Consider the following 22,527-nt stretch of genomic DNA (forward strand, 5'->3'; position numbering starts at 1 on the left):
GTAAGGAAGCGATACACGCTGTATACTGCTAGCGGTGAACAGAGCATCGGCCGTCGATAATCTGCTCTGCGGTATGGCGTGTCGGCATTTATACATGCGGCATCGAACATTCCAGCCTCATTCCTGGTGGCCGCGTTAGTTCCAGAATGAACTAAAGTGTCCGCGTTTGCGCGTTCAAGCCTATAAGAAGATTCTGAAATAATCTGGAAGGTTCCCAGATATTCGGGTGCGCTTCGCGCAAAACAGTGATAGTGATTATACGTGTAACGGACCAATTACATAAACATAGCAAAAAAATCGTGCGTGGCAATATCTTTTCTTCCACTAACAGATTACAGATATGATGCCCTTCTCTGACCTACTTTTACAATGTGATGCTTGCTTTCGGGAGTTGCAATTATGCCATTTTACTATCATGCCTATACTGGAGAACTATCGTGGAAAGAAAATGTACGAGATTGGGGCACACAAAGCCCTCCTACGTATGAACGTCGTCATGACGAACTTGTGTCACTTACGCAAACATGTCTTGAAACATATATTACAGGTCTTGAAGAAATTTTTGCTTCCACTGTGACCATCATAATGAGTAACAATGCAGATTCCACTCCCGAGGTGAAAGCTCCACGTTGAAGTAAGGCCTTTTGTGTGGTTGTGGTACTGTCCTCGTGGAAACTTGAGGCAAGGATCATTAACCGGCTGGTAAAACCCTGCGAGAACAGAACGTATGAAGCGCGCACTTCATTCGGCCGCAAAACATTTTTACATATGAACTATCCAGCGCTTGAAAATTATAAGGTAACTTGTCATTTTCCTATTTGCAACATTCCACTAAGGTGGCCTTTTTACCAAGGCCATGCTAAAAAAATACTACAAATTATATATTGCCGCAGTGGTATCCAGTGTGCAAGGTTTACTTTCTTTCAATGATTGATACTCGCAAAAGAAGTTTATAATTCTTCCACGCCTATGAAATCTGAGTAAAGAGCAGAGCTGGCAAGCAAGCACCACGAGCTTGCGAACGCAGATTGAGTTGTTTCTTCAACTTTCTTCATCATCTTCTTCCTCTTTCTTCTTTCTTTCATCTATCATTTTATTTTTACATCCTTTTTCTTTCTTTACCTCTTCTTATATTTCCCTCTCTCCTCCTTTCCTTCTTTCTAACCCACACATCTCTACTCCTAACCCTAACTTATCTTACCGACCCCTTGCTATACTAAATGTGCATGGCTATGCTATGGTTTACCCTCTCACATCCCCTTTTCCCTTCTCGCCACCCTTACATCAGTCCTCCTCCCCCTCACTCTCATTTCCGGTCCCCTTGCTACACTGTACTATATAAGGCTATGCCATTTGCTTTACCCTCTCCGCCCAGCTCGGCGCTCCCTAGGGATTGGCGCGGCTAGTGCGAACCTGCCTTAATTTGTGTCTTTCTTTCCTTTCTTTCTCTTGCTTTATTTCTATCTCGTTCGTCCTGTATCTCCCCCTCTCTCTCTCTCTGTGCTTGTTCTCTCGCCTATCTAGGTTATTGCATCCCACACCTGACAAATCGGCGCCACTGGAGAGGGCGCGCCGGGCGCACATGTTCGGGGAGCGAACCAGCATAGCAGGAAGAGTAGGAAGGGAGCACGCTTTGTTCATGATGATGATATTTTGTTGTCGGTGCGGCACGGTGTTTTGCCGAGCTTAAAGAGCTCCGACTTTTTAAACATTTCAAAACTAGATATATCAGTTCACTCGTGGCACAAGTGTTGAGCATTCGCTCCTGCGCGAAGAGTAATCGGATTTATTCACGTGCCTTGACAGGTCGATTGGTTTTTTTATAAGTGCACGGGTCATTTTGATTGTTGCTCAGTCTTTGTAAAGGCTTGCATGTCGACAGGAAGCAAGATACGTATTTCCAAAAGATCGATTACGATGCACCTGTCAACCCACTGTGGCCATTGTGGAACAGTTCCGATTCAACCGCTGCTGTGTGAAGCAAACGAGTGCGGCCGTCAGGTACTTACATGTAGACTGTGTACAGTCACGCCCAATATGAGCTGAAACGTGGTGCCCGTGGTCAGTGTGGCCACAATACTGAACGATGTCGCTTACGTAAGAAAAATTGGAGACGTAGGGTCTGTTACCATTCAAGTTATTATGTAAACCAAGGCAACATTCCCTATTGCGCCGTTCAGGCTAAGAGCCCCTTGAAGCATGAGATATGATATGGTATGCCGCGCAACCTGAACAACAAAATAAGCTGATTCGTCAGCGTTAGAAGCCTTAATCTGACAGGAAAGCGCAGGAGATGTCTTTGTCAGTTGCTTATTTCCAATACCAGTGTCCTTTAACGAAGGAAAAGAAGGAAAATAGAAGCAGACAAATATAAAACATAACGTTTTATACTACGAGAAACTGCGCAAAATAAACAGCGACAGGGCAGACACGCACAAGCGCAGACGAGCAACTAGTTACTAGTCTGCGTTTGTGCGTGTCTTCCCTGCCCCTATTAATTTTGCCCTATGCAATCCTATACAGTCGAGGTCTCTATACTATCGAGGAAACGCTTTAACAGATGCAATACTGTGTGGCACAAGAGTAGAATTGCAACAGGCGTCAGAGCATGTGAAGTGCGCAACGAGTGGGTGGTTTCAAGCTTCACACCCATTACAAAAATAATAACTCATAACTCTCCTCATCATCACCAACCACAAGACAGCAAAGTGTGCAGCTACGCAGGTGCGTATATTGCCTAAGAAACGCGATGCAGCAGACTTCGTCTAATATGCTACTGTTTTTATTCGGAAGAGCATCAGTTAACAGTAACTTTTGACCCGAAACACTAGTATCCACTAGTGTTTACTGTTTGTTACTGTTTAGTAAAATTGTTACTGTTTAGTTTTTTTTTTGTCATGAAACTAGGGCATGAAGAACAAGGAACAAGGTGATGTAAACAGGCAGGACGGAGCGTAATATTAGCGTCATGCCTGTTTCTTTCACCAGTTTCTTTGTTCTGAAAGCGCTAAATAGCTGTGTGTTCATTCAACTCGTACTTACTAGCCCAATTACCATTTTAATGCAGATTTTTGTCAACTTACGACCGCATCCTTCCTCACATTCACTAGATCTTTTAAACAGGTTTCCCTTGTATCCGCAATGCCTCCACAAAATAGGTTGGCAAGTTTCGCTGGTGGCGTTGAAGAACCAACGCGGCACAGTCGAACCGCATTTTTCCATGTCCGGCCTTACATGGCAACCCTTCGGTATTATTCCAGTACCTAAGAAGCAAGAAAAAAAGAACATGGCTGATCCCTCCGTCATAGGAATCGGCATAACACGAAAGTGAAACGTGTCTACACAGAAGTAGTCCTTATTGTGTAGTGATATATGAGAGCTTGTACAATGTCTATTCGTTTTTGGCAGCTATAGCGCTGTTTGCCATGGATACACCCATGCTGATGCCCAGTTCGTAGAGGTTCGTAGCCAGAGCCGCAAACGCGTGCGTCCCGCTGGCCTCTGTCTTGCTCCGCCAAGGCACGACATTCTCCCGTCGAAATCATGTCCGTTCTGCAACGCATATCTTTTCTGCAACGCGTATTGCAGGAGTTTTGTTAGTCGGTGCTGTCACAATCGAAACATTCGGCGGCGGAGAAATCGCGTTGTTGCATGTGAAAGCTGCACTATTCCAATGAGCTGGTGGAAGCTGACACGAAGCGAAAGGCAAAGAGCGTAACGGCGTGTAGGGTGTCTCGGCGACGCCAGCGTGGCCAGTGTCCCTCGCTGGTATCGAGACGCCTTAACCATGACCTCTGATATCGCGCGCAATCTCGCAGTAAGCGTTAGTAAGTGTGGATCGTGACTCATTACTCCTTTTCACCTCTCACAGACGGCGGCACCGCCCCCACTCCGCACTGCATATCTACACCGCCAACAGAGAGCGCCGTGCGCGAGAGAATATGTGAAAGATATAAGGCGCGTTCGTCAAGAGTCCAGCAGCTGCCAAGATAGCTTAGTTGGTTTGGCTTCGGGCGCTTACCATCGCGGCCGCAACGTCGTGGGTTCGATTCCCAGCGGCGGGTCTTTTTCTTGTTTTAGATGCGAGACATCTCTTGCTCGGGGGTATGTCCTGCAATGTGCTATTCCGCACTCACACTACGCATGCGCAGGAGGCGAACCGGCCAAGCGGCTTTCCTCTTGGCTGCTGCCCGCAGGAGAGTCGGCGGGGGAGCAGGAAGGCGGCGCGGTGTGCTTCCAGGGGGGGGGGACGTCTGAGGCCCGGCTGCTTGTCTCACTCTCCTGCTGTGGGGGCGCGAACGGGTTTTAAAGACGATAGTCTTGCTTGGGGAACTTAAACTTTGTCTGTCACCCTTTTCAGCCACCCGGCCAAAGTTGAACCACTTGCCGAAGGGCCATCTTGTACTGCTGACAAGGTTCATACTTGTGTGCATTTTTGGTCAAAAAGCAAACATTACGCACATATGAGGCGCAACATCACTAGGTAAGTATTAGGTAGTGTGTTCCTTTAATAGAAAATACATAGATACGTATTTACAAAGACCTTAGTTTCTTAAGCTGCGCTGACAATGCGGCTGCGCTGAAAATGCGATATGCACGCAGACGAACGCCCTCCTCCGGAAAGAACGGAAAGAACCTCCTCCGTACCCTCTGCACAAAAAGGCCTCCGGGATGGCTGGAGCGAAACCCGCCGCGCGCCCGCCATCTCGGAGGCTATGTGCACAAACACATGTTTCCCGACGTATTGCCAGATGGCGCCCATATCTCACGCAGCGCTAATCTGTCGTCTTTCGGCGACATTTCGGCCACAAGCACGCATATACGCGGCCAATTTCTGTCCTGCTGTGTACAGCATTCCTCCCGGTTGTTGCTGCTTGCCGGCTCCAGAAGCGGGTTTTGAGGAGAGGGTTTCTGGTTCTCTGGGTGCCTTTGCGACGAGGCCGATCGCCAATGGAACGCGATTGTGCAAGTGCTCCGGCTTCGCATCGCCTCGTGGTTCCCTTTAGCGGGAGATGGTGTAATTTTTTTTTCTTTCTCACCCGTTGGCGTCCATTTTATGAACGTCATAACCGGTAACGGAAGTATTTGGTGGACCTTGGCATAAAACTTTTTCGTGTTAAAAATGCTGGGACTTTATTTGTCAGAACAGACATATTGTCACAATCTATGCTGTACGTTGTTCAACGACTGCCATTCTTCCTATTGCTATATGACTAACACATGCCGCTGTGGGGAAGTCCAGAATTAATTTTAACCCCTTCGTGCACCTAAATCGAAGCACGTACGTCTTATCCAAATACGGTCCCTCGCCTTGGAATCGAAGTGGTTTTATAATTTGGTAAAACTTCGTGGTTAACAAGGACCGACATTATTGTCGACAATGTCATAATTTTTCGTCGGCTTACGATGCAGGAACTTTAGAATAGGCGAAAGAACAGTTTGTCTCGCTCCGCCCAAGCGTGCACGCCGAATCTGTGGGCGTGGAAACGCATACCATCTTCGGTTTTTTGGCGGACTCGCGCTACACATCTAAGGAATGTTCCCGCAGCTCGCTGATCTGAACTACGAGAGCGCTGTTTATGTTCAGGAGGCTCAAATAGGTATAGACTAGCTCTGCAGCTGGTTTACAGTATCTGCCATAACGACAAACAGCCGAGCGCAACGTGAACATGTGTCTTTCGTGTATTCGACCATGGCCTCTGTGTCGAGCTCCGCCTGGGTGCCGTTGCCGAAGCGAACTGCGGAGCCCACGCTTCAAAATTGCTGCTGTTGCAGATGACGGGACATAGCAATAACGATGTCACCGCATTCGTTCGGCATCTCAAGAAACCCTGCTGCCGAAGCCGCTGTTTTCTGCCAAAAGTGCTGTGCGCCTTCACTTTTCAGAGCTCTCACAATGGTTTTCCAATTCAGAAGGGGCCAAAGTATCAATACACGCTCCAAAGTGATTTTTTACAGCGCTTCAGCCTTTTTTAAGAACACGAGCACAGCTTATTTCTTCCAATCAGCGATCACAAATCAAGTTTTTGCGGCAGATCTTCTGGCGGTTTCTTGGTCTCCACTACGCCTCCTGCATTGCGAGTAAACCGCGAAAACTGTGGCTAAGCAGCAACATTTTTTTAAGAGCTGAGCTCTTTGAGCTTTTTGTTGCGCCGGGTAGTGCGAACAGGAATTATCATCATCATGAAGCGGTACGCGCTCGCTTCGTCCGCTTCCTCTTCTGCTTCGTTCCCACAACGCGTCGCAAATTTGCCCGTCCAGGATTGCAATAACTATGATGGGTGAGGATGCTTGGTTCAGACACAGAATGGTATCAGATGTCAGCGTGTTTGTGCCACAGATTTATTAACTTCAATGCCCTATATTTGGAGAACGAATGAAATTTAGCACACTGGAATATTGAGATATGTTCGTAACTGGCGTTTTTAACGAGTCGCTTGCGTTTACAAAATTAAATCTGTATGCGTTATCAAATAGAACGCTCCTGCTGAAATGAAGTGCATATTCCACTTACCAACCACGTGGCAAATTAATGGAAATATGAGCACGAAAGTCCTGCTTTCAAAAACCATTTCAGCGGTCTTGTTGAGAAATAGCAGCGGCAGACTGCTCGTTTTACTCCATTGTCCCAGTTTCTTTACATTGCATTAAACGCTATTCTTTGCTATTTCTCTCGCGCATAGTCTACCGTAAAATGATGCGAGCATCTTCACACCTTTATTTATTTTTGTCCCTTTATGGAGTGTATATTGCGAATCATTTGCTTTCTTTATTTAGAAAATCTTTTGACCAATGGAAATATATTTAGCACATGCATGGTACGATGATGCATATTTTATCAACAATGCAATGTTACAAACACAGGGACAGTCACTACAATAGGAGCGCGGACTCACGACTGAAGGCTTATTGTCGCAAAGGACAAATAATAAAAAAAAAAAACTTCCAGCCACCTGCATGCCAACTTAACAAAGAGCCTACACTTATCATCTTCAATACCGAAACTACTTGCGGGCTGGAGAAAGGGATACGTTTTGCAAAATTTTGTTTCAAGCAGTATCACAAGTGCAAAGAAAAAAAAAACGTTGCGACAAAATATTCATTTTCAAATGTTAAAAACAGGTCTGCTCAAAAGGTGACATTGCATTTAAAAAATTTAAACGCATAAATACGCTGTTTGGTTTCGGTTGGTTTCACAGTATATTTTAAGAACAAAACGATATAAATTGCGAAAATTCATGTACTAGTAGCTGCCTCACACAGCGCGGGCTGCTCACCGTCGTTAACTGTTGCGTGCACACCCACCACTATATTTGACTTCTGCTGCTCTGTCTTGGAGTATGGGTAAAGTACACTGTGACCAATAAAGGCGCGCATTTTAAATGACACTCAGCAGTTTGCTGTGATGTCTACGAACCTGGACGCAGTTAACGAAGAGGTTATACTTGATATGTGCCCGCTCCATAAGCTGCAGTTTGTGCCACAAAAAAGCAAAAAAACAATGCATTATCGGATGAGGAGCCCTCATATAATATATTTTGAAAGGTATGCTCTAAGTTATGAGCCGTATATAAGTACCAGTTGCCGAAAAATAGCTGCCATATTCATTCTTTATCATATGAAAAGTCGGCAATCTTTCAAATTCGGGAAATCTCTGCATATGCAGCTTAACATCAACAACGTTTTAATAAGTATTTCCTAGCGGTGTAAAACTTTATCTAAATATGACACTCTGTTACTTATAACACAAACATACCATTTTATCAAGAAAACGTAAACGAGGGTGCATAACAAGGTACATTAGGTTGATGACGGCGTTATATATATGATTTCGGTCCGGTTTGTTTTGCCTGTAGCCTCAGTAAATAGAAACGCAAATGATTTCAGTTTGGTGGCGCATCATACTTTTACCCTCTTACGAACTGCGCGCATGTAGCTTGGATAATGGCCATGGTAAGAGCATTCCGCGAAAGTACAATGTTTGATGAACTGGGTAACAGCGCAAGGCCGGAACAAACAGACTGAGACAAACGAAGCGCTGCGTTTGCTTCAGTCTACTTGTTCTGTCCTTGCCCTTTTACCCCAGTTCTTCTAGTATGCAAGAGCCAGCCCACGTTAACAAGTTAGTGCATGTCTTGGTGCAAAGTAGAGAAGCACCAAATTCACTCCATTGCTGTACTCACTGGCTGGAAGCTTCAGGACGAGCCCACTGGCACCAACGAAATACGTTGCTAAGGTTGCTTAAGGCGCCATGCCGGCAATGCGCTCGATACTACTGACAGGCCTTGTGTATATGAGAGAGAGAGAATAGGAACAGAAGAACAGCAGGGAGGCTAACCATTTCTGTTTCACACTGCGGCATTCGCATGTTAATTGCGTAAATATTTCTATACCGACTCGACGAGAAAACATTTTGTCCGTCCCTCTGCCACGTCAGACGATCACTGCTATACATAAGTAATTGCGCAAAACAACGAATTTTCCGGTTATAATGTATCTTGAACCGGGTCCTCATAGTCCAACGTTGACCATCTTAACACCCACGTATGAAGATTGTGAATATATCCGAAGCACATGAATACGCTGTGCCCGCGGTGAAATACAAAAGCAGAAAACTTACTATGAAGGCTTTGTTGAATTTCGTGGTACTGGAATGTACGTCTTGTCTAGGTGAATACGCAACGCCGGCGTGGATGGTTATAAACCAGACTTTACGCTTCGGAAAGTTAATGCCCTACTCGAATAATTTAGGAGTTCTCGGGTCACCATCTTCAGGGCCTTTTCTGATGATGGCGAACGCTAGCTAGAAAATGAAAAATGCCATGACGATGCTGTCCGAAAACAGCATTCTAGGGACGGACGTATACTACAATAAAGCTCTGCGCTTGCCCATCACTCATACAATTCCCAAAGAAGAGCTGTTGGGATTGTTTACTATTTTCAAATGCGGAGCATTTCTTAGTCGCACCTGCGGCGTCGGCCGCCGTCCACACCCCCACTGCTCATGCTCGGCACGTCTCGTGCCGGCAGCAGGCCTATCCTCTCCCTCCCTCCCTTCTCTTCGTCCCTCCCTCCTCTCGATCGTACGCGGGTGGTGTGTTTATAAGCGGCGGAGCGCGCGTTCGTAATTCAGCCAAGGGCGTCTTTAGTAGGCATTCGCTTGACTTGACGCTTTGCTTGACTCAAGTAGATGGGATGGAAGGAACAGTACCTTCAATCAGCGTCCCACCACTCGTCGAAGGCAACGTTACCCCATCCTCACTGTCGTCGGCGTAAACAACAGCAAGCAACGCAGAAGACAAGGCTGCGCAGAGACGAGCATACGACGCTGAACGCAAGCGTTTGAAGCGAGCTGCGGACCCGGAACTTCGTGCACGAGAAGCTGCTGCGAGACGGCAACGAGGGGCTGCGGATCCTTCACTCGGGGAACGAGAAACAGCTGCGAAACGGCAACGACGGGCTGTGGATCCTGAACGTCGTGCTCGAGAAGCAGCAACCGTTCGTGAACGTCGAGCAGCGGATCCATCACTCGGGCAGCGCGACGCTTCTGCGAAACCCAATTACGCAACATTCACGCGATACCCCCACCACTCTGCGACGCATTTACCCGAGTTCCCCCCGTGGGAAGATGCGGGCGACATTTTTTCTTCTTTGTTTTTATATGTTCATTTCCTGTATTTATGTACTCCCCCCTAAAAGAGTTGACAGGCGTGGTGTCAAAGCTCGTTCGTGTAGCATTATAGCACCACACGAACGGACGGCCGTTTTCACGGAAACACTGCCGCCGTTCATGTAGACTACAAAATTTTAATAAAAGATTTCGCTGAAAGACTTGCGTCAGTAATAAATTATATATCCGGTTCACAGTGAACGTGTGGAATGAAGAATCATGAAAAGCTGGGCCAGTTGGCTGATCTTTAGATGCGAGAAACCAGAGAAAACTCGTAACAAAGACGAAGAAGGCACATTCAGTAGCACGCTATCGCCTGCGGAATTAAGGGCCGTACCTTATTACCAAGTGTTCGTAAGATATGGTACTTTCCGTATTGCGTTGACACGCAAAGTTCAAACGATACTATCTCAAGAACATGACAAACAATGATCAATCATTTCCACAAGTGAAACAAGCATGGCTGAGCGCCCGAAGCTTCGGTTCAGTTGTAGGAAACGCGACGGAAAACCGCCTTTCACTCACAATGCGCATTCTCTCGGCCACCACGCGGTTCTCTGTTTCCGACTAGATGACCTGGTACATTTACGTTGCCGGACACGCGACCCATTGCGTGTTACTACATTGCGTCGACAGAGAAGAAAGTACCAGGAAACTACTCCACAAGTACCGAACAGAATCCTGGCAATATATATTACCATGTCGCGCTTTTCAAGAGTAAATATTTGTTAATGTTAGAGGTATAATGACTCGTTTCAACTAGCCAATAACATGTCTAGTTTGGTAAATTTCGGACATGTCAATCTAACATTCTAGGTAGTCATGCAGTACTCTACGAAAAAAATGTTATATCATTTCCAAGCCGTACTTATTTTTACAGTGCGGGATGTTGTACTTATCAGCGATTCTGCTGTCATATACACGATCTTGTAGTTCTCAATTCGAGATATCGTTGAAAAATCACAGTTTCGCCGCAAGGGCGAACCAATGAATGCGATAGCAAGAAAAGCAGCCCGTGATGGACGCGCTGCTACGCTGCAAAAACATCTGCCCCCCGGCAGCAACTACCGCACGAGCAGACAGCGGAAGGACAAGGTTCTCCCTGCGCAAATATTAGAAGAAGCGATCGAGCTGGCCGACGACATTTAAACGCGCCCGTTGCGCTCCTCGCGCCATCTCGCTGGTAATGAAGAAACGGTTATAAGCGCCTGCCGTGTCTGAGTCGTACCAGCGGTAAAGGGTGTGTATATAACGCTCGCCCTTAGATACCTGAAGGATCTGCGCTTTGTGGCGTATTGGTTAGCGCCACGCGCTGCGGAGACAGAGGTCGCTGGCTGGAATCCGCTCTTCGGAAGCATTTTTCTGAATTATATTTCTTTGGTACTTCTATATATATACATACTTATACATATACGGTGCATGACGGGGGCTGCAAAAAGTAGCCGAGACTGTCCATATAATTGCTATCGCAATAAAAGTGTTTCCCTTTCTAATGCGGAGGTTTTCTTAGCCGTCGACCGCAATAGAGTGATCGCGAGTGGAAGGGTACGTGGCCGCACATACTCGAAGATGGTGCGAGCGGAACGAAGAGACGATAACCGAAAACAATGGAACTGGTACGCCTGCGGCATCACGTTAACAACCTAATTCCTTACTTTTAGCATCGCGCTTGGTACCTTTCTTTCGTGCGCTTGGCCCTCCCACGTTTTCTTTTCCTGTGCCAAACACTGTTTTCGTTTTCCTTGATTTTTCAAGCACTCATATTTCAGTTTTGCTATTTTCTGCACACTTGCCCACTTCTCATCCTCTTTTAATGACGGCTAGATATGCGTAAGTAAAAACGCTGGTAGGGAAAGAAGTTGCTCCTATAAAATAACAGAAATAGTCATGGGAAAATTTTGGCTTTACCAACATTCATATACGACAAGTTTTGATTGTTAGACAAGCTGTTGCATGAGTTACTGTTCGATTTCAACTATTGTTAGGCAGCTCAACGTTCCTGACTTATAAAAGCTATTCAATTTTCCTTACCTCGCAGCGGTGGCTACATGGTAGAGCGTCCGCTTCCAATGTGGTGGTGCCGGGTTCGAATCCGATTGTCGACCGGAAACACACCGCTTTTTCTTAAAGGGTAGAGGTGTACACAGACCTGGCGCTCGGTTCTTGTTGGGTACTGTCCTCGTAAGGCGGCCCCATAAGGTTCGGTAAAAGCCCTCTGGCCGAGCCTTAACTCACCAGAGCATTGCAAAAATAGTCGAGCATCCGCCGCTGCTATGGGAGACAGAGAATTGCTGCCGCCGGGTACCTACTAATTGCTGCCGCCGGGTACCAAATAGGTACAAGTGCACTTTCGGCCTGGTACTCGGCAGAACCATCAAAGTATTCATTGTGACTACACCAACCCTATGGGAAGTTGGCGGCATGAGACTGCCAGACTTAGAAATAAGGTAATTATCTTTGTTTTAGTTTGTATTCTATGCACGATGAGAGTGCAAAAATATATAATTGGTATTCACATTCTTTGTTTTAATGCTATTACGTTGAGAGAAGTGCTCGACCGGGTTATTTCAATCAAATAACTAAACATGCTACCACGGCAAATAAAATTTTTTGCGAAATCATTTTTATCGTAATTATGCGTAAGCAAATGTGGCAGCACCAAAAGACACTTTTCCCCAAATTTCTGTCGGGGTAATTTATTCTCCTTTAGAGCTTTGGTCTTTTCTCTATAACTGTTCCAGGTTTATAACGTTGTGGGCTAGGCTCTCTTCTTGGTGGATTATCGGTGCAGACTTGCACCCTCGTTGTGTGAACTGAAATGAATAAAAGTAATGGTGAGATAGTTATTGTAATTGTAATCGACGTACGCTCGTAGGTATTGTCTGAACTTCCGTAGTTGATCCATTCTTAAAATAATAAATAATATCGGTTAAAGACATCAGAACCTGCACTACACAATAATTGCAAGAAATTTTGTATATCTTAGTTTTGTTCATCTTAGAGTTAGGTAATTTTAATTTGTGGCAAACTTGGGATAGTTGCGAAAAAAGGCCTGTAGACTAGTCTCGAAAAAATCATTTCAGCGGCCGCTATGGCGGCCTATCATATTTTGTTGCAAGCAGCGCGAGACAACGCTGACGAAGTGTAGCGAAAACCAGCTAAAGGCTACGTTCACACTTGAGAAACGACAGGATAGAAAAAAAACAGTGTTCGGGACTCCATTTCCGCGCTTGTTCAAGAGGCTCACATTTGTTCTGGCACCATGTTCTCCACTGTTACCTGCTTTTCTTTTACAAAAGAAGCAAATGTATGCTACTCTGCATTTTTCTTGAGTAATTTATTTTTTAAAAAGCTTTAGCGATGAGTACTGCAGTTGGAGATGAAATTTGTTTGGTCTTTCAGTCTCTTGCGTTACAGTCCGCTGCTAGGGTGCATAAACGTTCAATGTCACGAATTCAGCAGCCATGGCAGGCTTTATGGTGCAGGATGGACGTAACTGAGTGCGAAAACCCGCTATGTATTAGAAAATACTATAGGCATCCTGGTGCTATACTGTCTTTCAACTGACTGCAAGAAAACACTCTTTGTTTAAATACTACTACAGCAGTGACGTTCAGCCATAGAAATAATATGTAAAACCGGCTGCCGCCTTCTCAACGATTCCTTCTAATTTCTAGTTATCGACCTGTGTGTATGGATTCCGAGTTGATCGCACATAATCTACCAAAGGGAAAATGAAAGGCGTATCGGCGAGAAGATAGAAGGCAGGTAAAGCACGTTTCAAAGAGCACCACAAAAAAATGTCACAAAGATAGCAAGCGTTACTTATTCGATAATATTTGCCAAAGCATGAGTAATACCATACTAAGACCCAGACATGCATGTTGTACTTGGTGTCTTTGAAAGGTGAACCTGACGCACCTTGTACAAGTTTTCATACTGAAATTTCACCTGCGATGCCGAAATCTGTCTATTACACCAAAATAGTTATTCAGTATCACGTTATTTTCTATACAAGCTATTTCACACATTTGCTTTGCGCTGTATTATTTACTTAGAATACATAGCATAAAGGCGTGTTGCCCCTCCCTCCACAACAAATTGCTAAGCACATGTAAACAGCGTGGTTGACGTGCCTGCGTCTTCCTTGCCAGCTGTCTCAGATTGCCTTTCGGAGCTTTCAGTTATTGACTGTATACTACAAAATTAGCGGTAAGAAGATTTGAGGAAGGATTTTAACGGTGCACGAAAGAGAATATAAACTTTTCGGCATGACTAAGCCTTCTTTTCACTTACGCAAGCACTCCTTGTAGCATATCTTACAGGTCCTGAAGAGATTTTTATTTCCGTCACAGCCATTGAAATATGAAGCAATGCAGGTCATAGATCTCATGTGAAAGCTCCACATTAAAACCGAAGGTTTGTCATGGCTGCAGTTATGATTTCGTGGGACAATAAGGCAACGGTCGGCGTTCGCTTGATAAGAACCTGTAAGAATGGCACATATTTAATAAGTAAAACAAAACTTGCGACCCCGAGGTATCTTACGCATGCACTCTGTAGTATTTGTCACTGTAACTTCACCTATCGCTTTCCTTTTTGGAATGATGTTCAGAAAAAAATGTTTCAATAGAAAAGTTAACTAGAAAAAAAAATATACACACAATATCCTTTGGAAATTGTCTAAGTGATGCGTAATCGTAACGTTTTAAATGACAGCGCGTCCCACAAACCATTTGAAGGGGAGGACGCCATAGGCCTCCGTAGAATTCCAAGGAGGCCCTTTCGAGCTTCTAAAGAATAAACCAATTTTTCCAGCACTATATAGCAACGCTTGCCCGTGGTCTTGCGGCTCGCCATCGCTCTATCAATTTTTTTGCACGCCTAAATAGGCAATTATACCTAAATACCTTTTTAGGCCTGTTTGATCTATCTAACACTTTCGAGCAGCTCTCACCCGGAAAAACACGCACAACATAGAAGAAGGCACACCCAGCGCAAACTTTCACCTGGATTTGTGCCACTGGATCTGTTTATATACTGACACAGTATACATTACGCATGCGTGTGCATGGACGGAATTGCATATGAAATTGCCTGCATGAACATGCGTACATTGAGTAAACCAGACAGTTACGAGGTGGAAGATGCCGTCGCCAAGAAGACAAGTTCTTTGCCGGTGAGGGCCCGTGAAGACGAAACCACCGGTGTCATGTCTTACATTAGTATGTTGTTCACGGAGCCGGTCATTAAGGCACCGCCCGGTTTGCCCAATAATGAACACCACAATAATGTAAGAAATGGCACGGGTGGTTTTTTAGCTTTTCACTGTCGAGATTCAGGCTGTGTACCTTCCTTTAATCTTTGCACAATTTTATCCCCAGGTAGAACGCAGCTAATTCGCGAAGTCACAAAGTCTGAGGCGATTGTGGAATTGGGTGTCATGTGTGTTAGTTCGCAATGACTTGCCTTCACCGACAAAGAAGTTGTCTTCTTGGCGACGGTATCTTCCGACTCTTAACTGTCTGTTTTATTCAGTGTACGCGCATGTGCAATTGCGTCCATCTACACGTATGCGCAATATACACTGTGTCAGTATTCGCAATGCCCATAGACTGTCGCGCCACCAAGCGGAATTCAGGAGCGTCCTCTCGAGGAGGCTTAGTAGACGACAAAATGGCAGCACTACGCAGTCGCTCCCTTGTTCGGCTGTGCTAACCTCAGTGTTAACGCGATGGCAAGGAAGGAACACTAGGACTTGGCATGTTCCCTGCATCAGTGAACAAACCGGGCCCTCCGTGACACGAGAAATCTGATTCGTTCTTGCGAGGCGCGATGTTTTCGTGAAAATACGTGGCGACTCGCGCTTTCAATGCTAGCCCACAGCCTACGCATACTATCAGCTTCGCGAGGCTTTCTGTAGCCACGTAGGTTAGTTAAATGTTATCGTCTGACATATTCAGTTGAAGCTCACCCTGTTTTACTTGTATATAGCATTGGTCAGTGTTTCTTGTAGTGCATTAATCCCATAACACTGTACGCGGGAGGTCGCGCCGGCTCGCGATGTGCTCCTGTAAGACTGAGCGATCTCAAATTGTCGATACATTAAAATATTCCTCTATCCTTTGTCAGCAAAGTGTTCTTACTAATCGTGCGAGCGACGTTTCAATCATATGAGGACGCGTCTGCTCCCACGCCTTTCGTGTAGCGAACGCTTTCCACGCCGTCCTTCGCCAGTGTTTCATAGGTTTCATAGCCAGCACTGCGCCGCTTGTTTTTGTACGTTTGTTGATAGGTGGCAGCACACTGCAAGCGATTTGCTCGTTGACCGATCTGAGAGCGAAATGTTCTCCGCGCCCAGACGTCTCTCTAATTGTAAACGTGGTGACGCGGAGTGGTCGAAGTTGTTCGGCGGAGGAAATTCTTCAGATTGCTTCAGCAGTGATGTTGAAAGAAACCATCTTGACGACGAGGATTTTTCACTGGACGTAGAAGACTGTGAAGGCACCGAGAGTGACAGCGACGGTGAACGATCAGCTGCTAACTCACGAGGAGCGAGTTGCACTTCACGTCCCCCCGTGCGTTAATGTTCTTTCACGCTCGTAAGTCAGTTTGATTGTATTTAATGTATAATATCCTTGAGCGAGATCAAAATAAAAGCATAGTTCCTGTTGTGCATTGCATGTATCAATTATTGTGGATATTATGGAGCGCCTCATGCCGCCAACACGCTCGAGCTCGACCAGAGAAGCGAAATGGTTAAGCGTTGGAACGTGCAGTCACAGCCACAATTCACGCCTCTCGGCTAACTTCGCCGACGTTGCGAAAAGGATACGTGTGCATTCTATTCGACATTCGTGTTTCGATCGTGCTGATCGAGCCTGCAACATGCGAGTGAAGTGAATTGCACACGGCGAGTCTCAACATGTCTGTGACACAAGCGCTACTGAATGGGAAGTTAAATGCTTGTGTTCCGTTGAAGACGTAACTCCGCGTTCCCGACTGCACAAGTAATGACGACGGCGTACTATGTATCACCATGTTAAACGTGCGGTCCCGTGCAGCAGCGATGGCGCTACTCGCTGGCGGCCTACTACTGCGGCAAATCCGTAAGGCAGGCTCGGTACAACGTATCTATAAACGTTGGCTCGGTACGTACTACCTCGGAGTGCCTTTCTGCTCATACGTCAATTTTAGTTCATGCAGTTTTATGTAGCACGCACAGGATTTCGCAAAGCATCGTTATGCACGGTAACAGAGCTGAAATATAACCTTTCACACCGCAGCAAATAATTAGGTGGCGAGTACTTAGCACTTTCCATGGTTTGGGAAAGTAGTTTAGTCTCATATCCAATTCAGCACAGCTCATGACTTCATCCGGTGAAAGTGCCACGGGGCCGTACGTCCGCACGTACTATCTGTTCCTATGCTAACAAACGGGTTGACCCTCCTCCTGGCGCCATCTTGAAAAGCACGGCGCGCCACCTATAGTTCGTGGGCATTGCGAATATAAACAGATTCAGTGGCACAATAAATTCAGTTGAAAGATTGAGCTGGGTGTGTCTTCTTCTCTCTTGTCCGTGCTTTTCCGCTGCGCAGTCTTACCGAAGTTATCAACTACTAACTTGCGCAAAATGCTGTTCTCATTATCTCCACTCTACCAACATACCGTACCATGTAAATTATATCCATAGGTGCGCTGGTTGGTGACTATTTTCGCTGCAGTACTCCGCAGTAAAACGAAGCACCTCACCTGAACATAATGGTTTTAAACAATATATGTCTGCCTGAGTAATATTACTTCAATAAAACAAACTTTATACGTCGCTTAATCAGGTTCCTCGCCAAGTGAACCGGCTTAGTCAGTCTTACCATTAAACTGCAGTTCAGCATTGCGCTACGCTAAGGACCGGTCCGCAAATACCCGGTTCAGCGCGCCGATAAACATCTTTCCACATATGCTACTACATATTCCTTAATGATAGAAAGCTAACGCCACAGACTTCACTCTGCAGCATTTCGCCACGGATGCATGCGCGCCGTACGAAATGATTGCGTCGTCTGCTTTACGGGCCGGTTCACAGAAAAGAAGAAGCAAGAAGTGAAATGGCGGGCGCGTGGAACAGTGTACGGGCAGTTGAGATTCGTGCTCGAATTCAGACGACTTGCGCATGCGTTGGTCCTACCCTTCTGAAAGCCTTGTTCGTCTCCTACCGAGAAGCGTGGTGTATCTGATGAGGTGGTGTCGACTTTACAAGCACTGTGGGGGGACATACCTCGATGCCTCGTCTTAAAAATTTTTTGGGATAGCTGTGCACCACACTAGGACTGAATTTCAGAGGAATCAATTTGGGGAAAGGGAGGGAAAGAGGATTTAGCCGAAGAATAAGTTCAACGTATACAATATTTCGGCAAACAAGGCCGTTACGGTGAATTATTGCTTGTCAATGTACAATTATTGCCGATACACGACGGATTTTTTTTTACTTATAATCAATACATGGCACCATATATGACACTACTGATTATTTTCAAGAGTTTATAAAACACCAATAATTCCATCACTTGACACAAAAAGGCTACAAAGCAAGACTTTTGTTATCGCACACTATTTCCGCAACTCACCACCACATTTTCCCTCGCATTCCGTGGATGTTCGAAATACGTTTCCTCCGTATCCACATCCTCCCCACATAACTGGTCGGCAGCGCTTGCTGGTGGCGTTGTAGTACCAACGCGGTGCAATTAGGCCACATCGGCCAGTACGTGGTGCTATGAGGCAACCCCTTGGTATTCCTGGAAAACATGACAAGTCATGAGTAGCCATTTCGTAGAAAATCAACTAGAATTAAGTTTATCCTATCAAGTTTATTTGGCAGATTGTCACTCTGGTGGCCTGTGCGATCCAGAGAATAACGTCCGACAGTGACTTCCTGGCTACGGCGTTGCTCTGCCGATATCAAGGGTTCTGCAGTTGTTCTACCGAAGTCAAGGGTTCGGTCACCGCCGAGGTGGCTTCAGTACAGTGGAAGCATACTGCGACGCGGCCCGTGTCATCTAGATTCGCGATAAGAGACTCCAGCTAGATTGTAAATGTATACTGAAGTCCCCCACCAGTGCGTCGCTAAAAAATATGAGCCAGACTCGAAAGATACCAACGTATATTTGTATTTATTCAACAACGTGCTTCTGCATTTAAACTCGTCAAGAAATTTCAACGTACGAGAGGTGCTCAGGTTTGATCTAATAACAATAATTGCTGGGGTTTAACGTCCTAAAAGACCATGATATGGTCATGTGGAGCGGCCCGTGGAGGGCTCCGGAAATTTCGACCACCTGGGCTTCTTTAAAAGGGAACGCCGGTGCATTTTCGACCATATTGAGATAATGTCATTTTCATGTAGTATTAACAGTCTTGTAACAGCTAGGGTGGTTCATTTTGTTGTGAGACCCGCCAATAATTTTAAATAAGCAATAAACAACGTGTCAAAACCGAAACCGAAATAGGGAGCTGCTTCAGCCAGGTACACGATGACGTCACGAAGTCATTCTTCGACCGCGTGAAAAGCAACACACCTGACTCCACCCCTTGTTTTTTACCACATGCAAATAACAAAAAGCAACAACTGTGCTAGCGTTGTCGTCGCCTCAAATAAAAAAGCGCGCGCAGCGTCCATCTGCTGGGTGAGGCGGGGTAGAAGAGGGGGTAGAAACGATGTGTCACGTACACAGGGCCGCCCGCATTTACACGCGTGATTCCAGAATTGGCTACCAATTTAAAATTCGTTTTCTAAAAAACTAAATGACCTATGGTTGTATATTTTGGCACATATTATCAGGATACCGATGAGAACATATGTTGAAAGTTTAATTGAAATCGGTGAATATCGGAAAATCCCCGGAGTTCCCCTTTAACATGCACCTAAATCTATGCACATGGGCCTCAAGCATTTCCGCCTCCGTGGGAAATGCGGCCGCCGCGGCCGAGCTTTCGGGTGAGCAATCGAGCACTATAACCATTAGCCCACGGTCGCGGGTCAGATTTGATCTATTCGAGTATGAATGAACGCATGCAGCGATTTGAAAGAAATATGTAAAAAATGCATCTACGGATGGATCTTGTTCAATATAGCGTCTGCACTTGCCTATATCGTTAAATAAAACACAATGCTTAATGATAATATGAGCGCACCCCGTGAGAATGTGCTTATGTATTCTCACAAGGACTTGAACACGAAGTGTATATATTTATAACGCAATATACATTTATATCAACGGCTAAAAGTACACTATCTTATGCACTTTCGGTAATAATAATTACAATTGTTGGGGCTTTACGTTCCAATACCACGGATGAATATGAGGCAGCGTGTGGAGGCCTCTGGAAATTTCCATCACACGGGGTCATTTAACGTGCACCTAAATCTAAGTACTTCTAAATGGGCCTCTAGCGTTTCGCCTGCCTCGAAATGCGGCCGCCGAGGCCGGAATGCGACGCCGCGATCTTTGGGTCAGCACTATCTATCTATCTATCTATCTATCTATCTATCTATCTATCTATCTATCTATCTATCTATCTATCTATCTATCTATCTATCTATCTATCTATCTATCTATCTATCTATCTATCTATCTATCTATCTATCTATCTATCTAATCTATCTATCTATCTATCTATCTATCTATCTATCTATCTATCTATCTATCTATCTATCTATCTATCTATCTATCTATCTATCTATCTATCTATCTATCTATCTATCTATCTATCTATCTATCTATCTATCTATCAAGCCGCCCACGTCTGGCTGCTCTCGCGATCGTCTCTTTAACTTGGTGTAGACCAAAATTGGCATGGAAGTTCCAGAGGATTTCACGAATATCATGTCTGGTCATGACATGATTAATGTATAAATCCTCTCGCGTACGTCTTCAAACCCTCTCCTCCGGACACGTGTGGCACATACCCGTTTACCACGGGCCGCAGTATACGAGTATGCACTACATGTGATTGACAGTTTATATCTACCCAGAAACGGCGAGAACAGTCAGTAATTTAAATGCGAGAGCGCTAAAAAAACCGATATAGGCAGTGTTCACACGACGAATCCAAAGAATAAAAATTAGAATCCCAGCATGAATTGAACCCAAGCATTCTGCGTGGCAAACAGGTATTCTATCATAGAGCCACGCCAGGTGTAGAAGCTGCTTTGGAAAAAAAAAACACACTCTATGCAGGCGTAATGTCGGTGCAACGCCAATTGTGGTTGTGGTGCTGGCAATCTAATTTGATAACACAGCAAAAAACACTACATATGTACTCCTACGATACAGGCGTGAGGCCAGGTTAACGTATGTGGTTCCAGTTTTGGCCCCGCTTTTGTAGCAGTCTAACAAACATTACAATTTTGTCGCTATGATTTCAGCGAGCTATATTGAAGCGTTGCTCCACCACGGAAGAATAGGCTAACGAAACTTACGTCTGATATTCACATCATCGCATCGTAAAGTGCACTTCGTTTCTATAATACTGACGTATGGGCTCTAGCGTAAGTGCTGACGTTACGTCAGACCATAAGTTACTCTTTAAACGCCAGTGTTGTTGACGTGCCTGGTAAGCTCACGATGTACACAACTACTAAACTTACAAAAACACGTCGATCTACCTCGTAACGCTTGGCTCAGAACCACTCGCTGATTGCTTCGCATGAAACCATTTTCCACAAGGCGTGGGATCTGCCGAATTTTTTTTCTTGCTAACCTACGCTTTTGTGAAGTTGTGGTGGTATTTCGGCCACATATGTTTTGAAACTAGCAAAGTGCTTTCAGCGTGAACTTCATGAATTGAAAAAAAAAATCTTTTCAAAGAACATTTTATAGGAGTGTAGGGGCTCACATTATATTTCTGATGTGACGCCTGTATACATAGCTAGTATCTTTTATATAAGAAATTCTTCGTAGTTATCTTTCCGCGTAGTTATGCAGTCTCATTTCGTGCGTCTTGTTTTGGTCGCCAAATATTTACGAACAACTCTACAACAATGATTCAGTGTAAAGCTCCGTCGAAATATTATTAGCCAATGAACAATGAAGAAGCTCATATTTTGCTAATTGCTTGGTTCGTACAAACACATGAGATGTGAGTGTATCCGTGCTGCGTATCTATTTTTATCAATTATAATTTTAGGCACTGAATAAAATTTGACTTTCTATATGGGACTGTTTACCTCATGGTTTGACGTCACTAAGGTAGGTCTGACGCTGTGCCATATAAAATACGAATCGCCCAGAGAAGCTAAATTCACATCTAGCTTACCAATGACAAAACAAAGCGACGATGCAATGAGTATCAAAGTTCTGGCTTCAATGATCATTCCGGCACGCTTCTTCAGGAAAAACAGGAGTAAAGTTGACTTTCCTTACTAGAACACTGTGCTCATTTCTCTCCGTTCTATTAGAAAGTCTATATATATATATTTTATCTAACCACCTATTGTACATACAAGTGATCCCAAGAAGCAGTTCAATATTCTTTGTTTAGGTCTACAATGCCTTTCCGCACATTGAAAGCTCTGTAAAGTACAACTAAATGTAAAAATGCGCGCCTTCTTACAATAACAAATAATGAAAAAGATTTTCTTCCAATGAAAGCAGCAAAATTTACCAAGATAAAATATTTTTCAAAGGCGATCACACCTTGTTTTATTATTATCTTGACCTAAACTGCGTGTTGTCGAAAAGCCTCTCATACGGTGAACGCATGACGCAGAAGCTCGACGGACACCATTACTACTGATATTTCTCACGAACACTCTTCCATGTCAATTTGCACTAAAAACAAAAAAAAAAGATAGTTG

At 44.9% G+C, this 22,527-nt stretch overlaps 1 protein-coding gene and 1 long non-coding RNA gene across 2 annotated transcripts; both read right to left on the reverse strand.

Moving 5' to 3' along the window:
* Window positions 1-522: 522 nt before the first annotated feature.
* Window positions 523-6,606, reverse strand: LOC119374465 (uncharacterized). The gene is made up of 3 exons (XR_005180184.1): window positions 6,515-6,606; window positions 3,084-3,263; window positions 523-710 (listed from the first exon to the last, which is right to left on the reverse strand). It is a non-coding gene; the product is annotated as an uncharacterized LOC119374465 (long non-coding RNA).
* Window positions 6,607-12,340: 5,734 nt separating this feature from the next.
* On the reverse strand, window positions 12,341-22,112 carry LOC119373355 (kunitz-type serine protease inhibitor A). The gene is made up of 4 exons (XM_037643380.1): window positions 21,987-22,112; window positions 18,296-18,466; window positions 13,967-14,158; window positions 12,341-12,483 (listed from the first exon to the last, which is right to left on the reverse strand). The coding sequence occupies exons 1-4, from the start codon at window positions 22,042-22,044 to the stop codon at window positions 12,377-12,379; spliced, it is 528 nt and encodes a 175-aa protein (XP_037499308.1). The 5' UTR covers window positions 22,045-22,112; the 3' UTR covers window positions 12,341-12,376.
* Between the last annotated feature and the right edge of the window lie 415 nt (window positions 22,113-22,527).

Source organism: Rhipicephalus sanguineus, chromosome 11 (genome assembly GCF_013339695.2).
Source record: "Rhipicephalus sanguineus isolate Rsan-2018 chromosome 11, BIME_Rsan_1.4, whole genome shotgun sequence".
In the NCBI taxonomy this organism is placed as follows: domain Eukaryota; kingdom Metazoa; phylum Arthropoda; class Arachnida; order Ixodida; family Ixodidae; genus Rhipicephalus; species Rhipicephalus sanguineus.

Coding starts and splice junctions, on each gene's coding strand:
- LOC119373355 (XM_037643380.1), bottom strand. CDS start 22,044: ATGATCATTGAAGCCAGAACTTTGATACTCATTGCATCGTCGCTTTGT. Junction 18,467..21,986: donor GTCGCTTTGTTTTGTCATTG/GTAAGCTAGATG, acceptor CATGTTTTCCAG/GAATACCAAGGGGTTGCCTC. Junction 14,159..18,295: donor ATGCGAGGGAAAATGTGGTG/GTGAGTTGCGGA, acceptor CCATTCTTACAG/GTTCTTATCAAGCGAACGCC.